The sequence below is a fragment of the Littorina saxatilis genome, linkage group LG13, assembly GCF_037325665.1.
Source record: "Littorina saxatilis isolate snail1 linkage group LG13, US_GU_Lsax_2.0, whole genome shotgun sequence".
Taxonomy (NCBI): Eukaryota; Metazoa; Mollusca; class Gastropoda; order Littorinimorpha; family Littorinidae; genus Littorina; species Littorina saxatilis.
In genome coordinates, this window is record NC_090257.1 from 6822942 (window position 1) to 6832941 (window position 10000).

Genomic DNA, 10000 nt, shown 5'->3' on the forward strand with positions numbered 1-10000 from the left:
ATGTGCGTTGACACGGAATATTTATTTATTTATTTATTTGCTGTTGTTTTTCGGGTCCAGCGGACCATAATAGGCCAAATCAGAACCCCACACGGAATATGCCTTATCCCATGCAAATGTGTGGGCAGAAAAAAAAAGTGAGCAAAACTGTTTTCATGGTAAGGAATATGCCTTTAAACTTAGTATTTTTGTTATACACAAACACGGACGAGTATATAAACGACATAAAAAAACAAATAAAAACAAAACAAATTAAAAACAAAAAACAAATTAAAAGACCGTTGGGTCGATATGTTTGTGAATGTATTAATTGTTTTGTCAAAAACAAACGTTCCAACAACCTACCTTTCTTGTTTTTTGACTCTGACACTAAAAAACAATTTGCATCATACCCGTGGCAGTCCCTGTTGGTAGGCTAGCGTCTGCTACGCAGTTTCCAAGCGAACATCTCTGAAACATTGAGAGGATAAGTTAGCACATTGCTGTGTTGCGGTGAAACGCGAATCACTTTGGCGGACACTGAATTCCACATGATGAAGCGAACACCCGGTGGTACGTGTTGACCTGTTTGTGATTATATTTTCAAAGAACTTTGTTGAATATGGCCGCCATCGTGTTTATTACTTTCTTGTTAAACCTAGGATTCGCTGATATAAGCATAATGCTTAAGTGCGGATCCTAAATGGCAAATATTGTCGTCCATATGCCACCATATCAAAATAGAATACAGTTTTGTTTAACCCCTAGTACGTGGTGACATTAACATATCAATTATGTCTGGTCACAAAACAAACAACAGAAAAACATTGCCGTGGTGTTCGATAAGCTGTCTATCTGTGTGTCTGTCAGTCTGTCTGTCTGTCTATCTGTGTGTCTGTCTGTCTGTCTGTTTGTCCATATATCTGTTTCTCGTCCCAATTGCTTTCAGCAAAAGCATAATCAACCCTCATTTCTCTTCCGTTTTAGTACACGCAATTGTATATAGTATGGCAAAGATACCTATATGTGACCCTCCACCACGAAATGAGTCGCATGTCATTATAAGTCCGGGGGGGTATCTGTGTGAGGGTCACCTTAGTCACAGGCTTATAACTCAAAAAGTTTGTGCTCTTTTCTAAAACGGTTTTCACCACTGGATAAAGCATAAAATGTAAAAATATGAACATCATGCAAAGGTGACATGCGACTCATTCCGTGGTGGAGGGTCACATATTTGCCCTCTTCCATTGCCAAACGGCCCTATCTCTCTCTTATTTTCTCTCGTAGTTGTGCAAACTATCCAACAATTCGCAATACATTCGCATTCATTTTTTGTACTTCTGTTGTTTGTTTACGACATAGGCTTTTGAGACACAAATCTGGGAGTGGTCTGTGTTTTGTTTTAACACTGAACTTTGCATAGATGCCCCCTTGTTTGTTCTGCGTTTTCAACTGAAAACATACATCGTTATGTTCACAATGGAGAAGACAGGCTATCGTTTTTCAGCATGCTCTGAGAAGGGAAACATAGTATCTTCATCAATTTGCTTGGAAAACGATGTCAGTATATCTTAGTTAGAACAGCACGTTTCGCCCTGCAGTCCGGACTGACGATCTAACAGCGAACGACAAGAAGAAGAAGAAGAAGAAGAAGAAGTATATCTTAGTCAACATGCTCTGACAAACGAAGACACGCTATCTTCGCCAAGACGTTGTGAAAGGGGAAACAAGATAACTTCGTCAACAACCTATATGATGGAAAGCAGAGTAGCGTAACTGAGTGCGCGAAGCACAACAATCACCTTTGGAGGCAAAGCCAGTCAAACAGGGTTGATCATTTTTAGAGCTAAGTTCATTGCCCTGTAAAAACTGCAACAGGTAGGCCAAGATTCCCAACAGCATACTAGATGACAACAGCATCCACACCGGCCAATCACAAACAGCCACTCTGCTCCGCCTGGCGTCTGGCATTATGGGGTTAGTGCTAGGACTGGTTGGTCCGGTGTCAGAATAATGTGACTGGGTGAGACAATTAATGAAGCCTGTGCTGCGACTTCTGTCTTGTGTGTGGCGCACGTTATATGTCAAAGCAGCACCGCCCTGATATGGCCCTTCGTGGTCGGCTGGGCGTTAAGCAAACAAACAAACAAACAAACAGCCACTCCACATTTCACGGGCGTGCTGTCTCCCGACGTACCAAAAACGTCGAGCTACTATAAACAAATAAAATTAAAAAAAGCTCGATCACGCTTTGGCAGTGAGGCAATGTTCCCAGGAACATGCCCCTAATGGTTTAACCGTGAGGGCGTTAAAACAAACCATTTATCATCGCAGGGAGGCAACTCCATCAATGCAGAGCAACTGCCTGTGACAAGGGGGACTACTGCGTCACAGTTTCATCAATCAAGTGTGACACTTCTCACCTTGCCTTGTCCACAGACAAACCCGTCGGCCCCTACAATGTAGGTACAGGTGTCTTTGCCGGGTTCCTGGCACATCACTGCCAGGCAGATAGAGCTGTAAGGCGTATCTCCGGGCCCATAGAATCCCTAAGACAAAGACACACCTCGATATTATGCATACATTTAGACGGGCGCAGCCTAGAGAACACAATACAATGCATTTTTTCCCCTCTGTGATTGCTATTATACTTTGAGGCAGAACCTAAATTAACACATTTATAAATCGTTTTTAAGCTTCGAAGCTGAAATTCAATAAATTGGTGCGGATGAAGTCAAAAAATACTTGAGCAACATTTCAATTAATTTGATAAAAAAAAGATACAGTGCCTCCTCAATTTTTTAACAGTCGGATAATACGTCCTCACATTTTTTTGTTTCATTGAAAAAACAAATCAAAACAAAAAACCGAAAAGAAAACCGTGTTTGGATATGATGTGGAAATTAAAGCAAAAGATTTGAACCACACACCCTACAGACGTGGGACTGGGCCCCCTCCACAAACTGACACATCTGATCAGGGGTGTAAATAGTGCCGAGGGGTGGAGATGTTGGTTTCACAGCTGTCGTCTGCGTTAAGCATTGTCCTTTACTGAAACAAATAATCACAAGTAGAAAGGCTGTCGCACGTAATACAACTTAAGTCTATTCTTAAAGGCCCATCCCTCCAAACAAGTTCGCCTCACCGTCTCAGCTAGGTCTAGTCAGGCTTTTACATGGGATTAGACCATCCCTCCACTTGGTCACATACCTTCTTCTTCTTCTTCTTCTTCTTCTTCTTCGTTCATGGGCTTAGACTCCCACGTTCACTCCTGTGTTTAGCACGAGTGGATTGTTACGTGTATTACCGTTTTTACCCCGTCATTCAGGCAGCATACGCCGATTTCGTAGGAGGCATGCTGGGTATTTTCGTGTTTCTATAACCCACCGAACTCTGACATGGATTACAGGATCTTTTCCGTGCGCACTTGGTCTTGTGTTTGCGTGTACACACGAAGGGGGTTAAGCCACTAGCAGGTCTGCACATACGTTGACCTGGGAGATCGGAAAAATCTCCACTCTTAACCCACCAGGCGGCAGCGACGTGGATTCGAACGCACGACCTCCCGATTAGGAGGCCGACGTCTTACAACCACGCCACTGCGCCCGTCGGTCACATACCAAAACTGAACAGCCTGGGTGCCCTCTGTGCATGTGCACAGTGCTATGTTTGTTTCAAGAATTAATTTCGTAAAAGGCACACTACAGCAAGCAGTCAGGGTGATGAATTTTGGTAGGTGACCAAGTGGAGGGATGGTCTTATCCCACGTTAAAACGTCGCCTTATCTGAGACATCGGTGCGAGTGATCGCGAGACGGAGTGGGCCTGTACATTTGGTCCTGATCTGGTTCAGCGGCTGATAAATCCAATTTTGATCGGTTTGCGTACAAAGTCGCATAATATTTATGCATAGCTTTCGGTACCACGTCAAACATTGGTTCCAACATGCAAATTCCTGTTTTCGCCGAGACAGGCTGCGACGAAGGAAACGTAAAAGACCTTAACCTTTCTGACAGAAGTGCAGGTGGCTGACTACACCTAGATAACACTTACTTGTTTTTTGGTTATGAATTTTGGAACGTTGGCAGTACATTTGTTTTTGGATATTTACACCTAGATAAACTCGCACTTGGGTAGCACGACTTTTTCCGAAGCGACCCGAATTTCGAAGCAGTGGTGACAATAAAGTTACGAAATTAGGAGGAATACTCACGCGGCGAGGAAGGTTTTAAAGTAGCTGACGGAGCAAGTTGAGAACTTGAAGTTGTCCTTGGTGGCCATTGAAGCATCCTCCGAGGCCTGCATGATGAATCCGTCAGTGCAGGCGTTCGTGTCTCCGTCGTGTTCTGCGCTCAGACTGAATAAGATAAGATAAGATGAGATGAGATGAGATGAGATGAGACGAGGCGAAACGCGAAGAGACGAGAAGCGACAAAACGAGACGAGACAAGACGAGAAGAAACAAGACGAGACGATACGATACGATACGATACGAGACGAGACGAGAAGACGCAAGACGAGACAAGACGCAAAAGTGACAAGACGAGAAAAAACGATACGAGAAGATACGAGACGAGACGAGACGAAACGAAATGAAACGAGACGATACAAGACGATACGAGAACACACGAGACGAGACGAGACGAGATTTGCTTTGATAACGAGGGCAATGATATAATCAAATAGGGAGATTTTTTTTACAACCAGCCATTGCCCTAATGAGGGACTATACAAGCATCTATATATATGTGCTGACTTTCAATTGTTTCTTTCACAATTTCTGATGTTTTATATATATATATATATTATACAGTCTTAATTCAACATTATATTACGATGCAAGCAAAGATTAACGTGTCTAACAAATCAGAATATTATAAAACAGGTTGGTTTGTTGGTCATCTTTTTGATCGTCTCTTCAGATGATTATTGTAAAACAGGAGAGTAGTGTAAACACTATGGCCGCAAACAGTTCAACAACAAACAGCAAATATTTTTGCTTTATTTTCCAAAATCTTATGGTTAGATTTCGCTAAAAAAGTTATGTCAGATGATGAATGAACCATGGAGAAAACATTTATAGAAACATTTTTATTTTTTATTTTTGAGAAGCGTTAGTAACACTTCCAATGTTTTGATATTCATGTGCAGAGAGCATGTGCTTTGACTATAAATATCGACCAATCAAATTCAAGTCACTATGCTGACAGCCACACCCACACAATCACAGCAACAGTTTGACACTGGGTATTGGAGCGCTGTCCACGATTTTTTTAACGCACGAAATGCATGGTATTCGAGAGGAGTTTTGCCCTCGGCATTTGCCAAAAAAGGATATCTTACGACGTTGAATTAGTATAATGAATTTTCAATCGGCTACCCTGGCTTCGTCCTTTCTGATCGAATGGGGGTGTATTTTTGATATTTGTAGGGAATAGACTCAGTACTCACAGGGACCTAGATTAGATATAGGTCTATGGTACTCAGAATGGTCAAATGCCGATTTCTGTATAAAAATGTAGACAATTACCTTTAAGACGTCACGTTCTTAAGATAATTGCCTATGTCATTTGTTGATGGTTTCTGAACAATCTGCCTCTCTCATTTCAGTTATAAGTTGCAAACTGCCTATCTCGAGCGGTGACAGCTGGATAAACGTGAGATAAAGAGCTGACAGCAACATTTTCAAACAGCAAAACTGCGTAACAACCCACAAAGAGCTTTTGCATACTTTTACATTTACAAAACAAGTCTTCCTGTATCATACAGGAAAAGAGCCTAACTCAAAAAACGAGATCGGCAGTTTTGCTTACGTTACCGTGGCAATGGTTTCCGATGGTCTGAGAGTTTGTACTCTCTAACACATGATAGATACCCTTCTAGTCTTCTTGCCAATCATGTGAACCCGGAAGTGTTGAGTACACCAAAAGGTTTTTGCAGAAATGTACTGTATGGGTCCCCAGCAGTCAGAAACTGCCGGATGCTAACTTGCATGTCTTGAGCATTTTGCATATAATTAGCCTAATTAGCATAAATTAGCATAATTCTTGAAAAGTCAATATCTCAGCAGCCCCTTGGCCGATTTCGACGATTTTTGAGTCGGTGTTGGGATTATTGATGACTCTGAATCAATTTATGATACTTCCAAATTCAAGATGGCCGCCACTTCCGGTTTAAACCGGAAATGGCCATATTCCACCTCCTAGTAGGCCTTTATTGGAAAAAAATGAACTTGGTTAACTGCATATTGTTTTGAAACATTGTTCAAACGATATACAGAATATACTATATCTCTTAAAACATAGACTACTAGACTCCAAATTAATTCATGGTATGATTTGGTATTGGAAGAAAGGAGTGCATGAACCATTCCAAGCGAGATTAACATGACTGGCTAAATCACATCATCAACATAGTCAGCTGCATCCTCATCTGTTGTATCTCCTTCTTCTCCTTCACCAAACTCTGCATCGATGTCTTTGTCCATTTCTTGTTGGCTAAATCACATCATCAACATCGTCAGCGGCATCCTCATCCTCATCTGTTGTATCTCCTTCTCCTTCAGCAAACTCTGCATCGATGTCTTCGTCCATTTCTTGCTGTGCTTGTGGTGTGAGCGGGTTACAACATGTACCTTCACATCCTCCGCAGACGCAATAGCTGGTACAGGTCAGGCCTTCGGCTGCACAGCTGCATTTCACTGTTGTACACGGCGTTTCAGCTTTGCAGCCACGTCACAGCTGATAACATCCATCAGGGCAGGAGGAGCAACAGGGCTTGTGTCCAGGACTGGCATCACAACTTCCTCGCCTTCCTTTGCATCTCTGTTCAGAATGTTCCATCCGAAATTGGTGATCTCTACTGCTGGTGGGTGAGGACAGTCTGCTGCTTTCCAAAGTAGAACCTGTAGATGTGCTCGTTGTCCATGGAGGTGAGCATTGCGCTCTGTAGGAGGCAGTGTCTTCGGCGCTGGGGGCGTTTTGCGTTTTCTGTAGATGTCATATCTGGCGACGTTCACAGATGCCGACTTCTTCTGATTGTAGAGAGCCAGGAAGAAAGCCCTCACTGCCTCTTGTATCTGCAAGTCAGTGGCTCCCTCCTCTCCGATGAAGTGAAGCAGGTCACCAGGTACCACACTCATGGCCTTGAGCGCAGATACCTTACCTTTCCCTACAGGGTAAGAGGTAGTGTCACAACCTGAGAGAGCGTGTACGGCCAGGATGGAACGACACTGGTCACCCAGCTTATGTACTGTTGAATTGATATCCAGAACAGTTCCATTCCATTTCTCCATCTGCAGGCGGCAAGTAATGCCAGCCTTCCAGCACCAGAAGACTAAGAGCACAAACACATCAGTGTCATCACAGAGAATACGGATGGTTGCAGCACCTCGTCTGGCTGCATCTAACATGTACGAGATGAGAGAGACGTCAGCTTCATCATGAGTGACGATACTGTCTGCTCTGCTGACCATCTCAATGTGATCTCCAATGCTGTGAGTGCACAGGAGCTCTCCCAGCATTTTCTTGTTTGCTTTGTTCTTCATGACTTTGTCTCGGCTAGGTAGAGGAGTTGTCAGTGAGAGATGATACTTTGTAGAGGTCTCTGCAGCTCTCCTCTGTCTCTCGTGGTCTTTGGCAGATATTTGATTGTACTGGTCAAAGATGACGTAAGTTTCAGTGATGTGCTGATGAAGCCGGCGTCCCATACTGGCTGCGAGGTCAGCACGTGGTAGATGAGCTGCGAGGCATCAACAAGTATGACATCTGGTGCTGGAGGATTGGGGTCAAGGATTCCAAGGCGCTGAACAAACACAGACTTGTTGCCTTTTCTGAGGAAACCATACTCATCAATGATGGAAGTAGGGACTGGACCAAGCTTATAGTTGAAGAGAGTGGATAGCTCGATATGTCTTTTGCTCCCCACCACGAGCAGGCGAGCGAATACAGCCTGCAGGTCACGTACGGTCTTTCCATTGACCTTCACGCCTTTCGGCATGAACTTCATTGTCACCACCTTCTTTGAAATGGGTGCATGAAATCACTTAGGTACTGATGAAGAGAACTTCGTGCTCATGTCTCTGCCAATCTCCAGTGCATCTTGCACATTCACCTTTTCATCTGCTATCTGGCCGTTTATGATATGGTTGAGGGTGGTCATCTCTGTGGTGAGTGGGTTGGAGTTTTCGTTCAACACTCTCAGAATATTGGCTCGGTCATCAGCGTCCAACTCTCGCCGTCGTTTGCCCTCTTCTTTGTGTGTTTTGTGTTTCTGTGTCTCATCTAGTCCTTCTGCATCATTGTACATCTCATCCATTGACTTGGAGAGAAGTGAGCAGATGCCAAAGGATTGGATCCATACGGCGACCTGCTCAGGGTTGGTAGAAATGCCTTTCATGCCACCTGCTCCCTTCCCTTGCTCGATGCATGTCTGCTCCCCGAACATATCTGCACTCACAGCAGCTGCACCATCTGAGTGGCGGCACACATGGCTCCCGACGAGGAGGTCATCTTTGGCAGTATCAGGAATGTGGATACTACTTTCATATATTAATTGATAATCATTCTGCAGTTCATAAATGAGTTAACGTTATTTCAATTATTGCCCACTTGGAGCTGAAATACAGCCACTTCCGGTTTAAACCGGAAATGGTTGCCATCTTGAATTTGGAAATATCAAAAATGGATTCTGAATCATCAATTAACCACAAAACCACTCCAAGATTGTCCAAATCAGCCAAGGGGCTGCTGAGATATTGACTTTTCAAGAATTATGCTAATTTATGCTAATTAGGCTAATTATGCAAATTGGGATATATCAAAAATGGATTTTGAATCATCAATTAACCACAAAACCACTCCAAGATTGTCCAAATCGGCCAAGGGGCTGCTGAGATAATGACTTTTCAAGAATTATGCTAATTTATGCTAATTAGGCTAATTATGCAAATTGCTCAACATATGCAAGTTAGCATCCGGCAGTTTCTGACTCCTGGGGACCCATACAGTACATTTCTGCAAAAACCTCTTGGTGTACTCAACATTTCCGGGTTCACAATAGGGATCAATAAGGCTGGCAAGAGGACTATTCCAGTAGCTTCCCCTGTAGTTTCACTACAGAAATGCCTAACACTGAGATAGGTATTTTTCTCATGAGCGTGACGAAGAGCAGAGGTGGCACGAAAATGTAGCACGAAGACTGTACCTGTGTCCCAGTTCGTGTGTAATCGTGGCTGTGATGGAACCGCCAGGAATTGCCTCAGCGGCGGAAAGGGAGCCTATGCTGTCACACATGTCTCCCGTGTTGGCTATGCCTGTAAAGTATAGCACGTTGTCAGTGGTATGACTATGTCAAAGTCGCTTTTCTCATTTGGCAAGATACGCCGACCTGTTTACCCACAAAACTTGACAAGAGTTAATGGTCAAGTTAAAAATTAGTAATCTGCATGATGACCAAAATAGTAACCAAGTGGTTATACAGACATCAACATTAGCAACACAAACCTAATTTGAAGCACATTTGAAAATCGTAGTCTGGACTCAAATGGAGTATAATTCCCCCCAAATCCTTAAAAATACTAATAAATTACTCCAAAATAGTAAGGGTAAACAGGTCTGCATACGTTAATTTTTGGCAAGGGAGTCGGTCATCTATTCTGTAAATGCTGTGTCTGTGAAGTAAAGAACGTTTTCTGCGAAAGGTAGACGACAACATCGCTTTTTGTTATTTGGCAAAATAGTTACAATGTTCATATCTAATGGAACATGTTTAAGAGAGTTTGTCCTTAGTTTCTCTTCACCCACCCGTGAAGTGTACTTGAGGGCAAGATTAGACACCCCGATCGCGCCCACTACAAGGCGTGAAGACGGAGAGCGTTCCACTCGGTCGATTCCTAACTGTACGCCACGCGTCCAAGGGAAGTAATTTTTAAGCGGGCTGCACTTGGCCGGCCGAGAATGCAAACTTTCTTGGATGCAAGGCATTGCAGCATGTCTAAAATCTTGGGGCTTGTGTTATCAAAG

The 10000-nt window shown here is 43.3% G+C and overlaps 1 protein-coding gene across 1 annotated transcript in view; it reads right to left on the reverse strand.

Moving 5' to 3' along the window:
- The window catches only part of LOC138946357 (A disintegrin and metalloproteinase with thrombospondin motifs 18-like), a 20338-nt gene that overhangs the window by 4070 nt on the left and 6268 nt on the right, over positions 1 to 10000 (reverse strand). Inside the window, exons 7-11 of the mRNA XM_070317930.1 lie at positions 9183 to 9291; positions 4192 to 4335; positions 2910 to 3030; positions 2403 to 2528; positions 393 to 450 (exon numbers count right to left, since the gene is read on the reverse strand). Of these exons, the coding sequence (XP_070174031.1) occupies positions 393 to 450; positions 2403 to 2528; positions 2910 to 3030; positions 4192 to 4335; positions 9183 to 9291 (558 nt within the window). The remainder of the gene's footprint in view (positions 1 to 392; positions 451 to 2402; positions 2529 to 2909; positions 3031 to 4191; positions 4336 to 9182; positions 9292 to 10000) is intronic.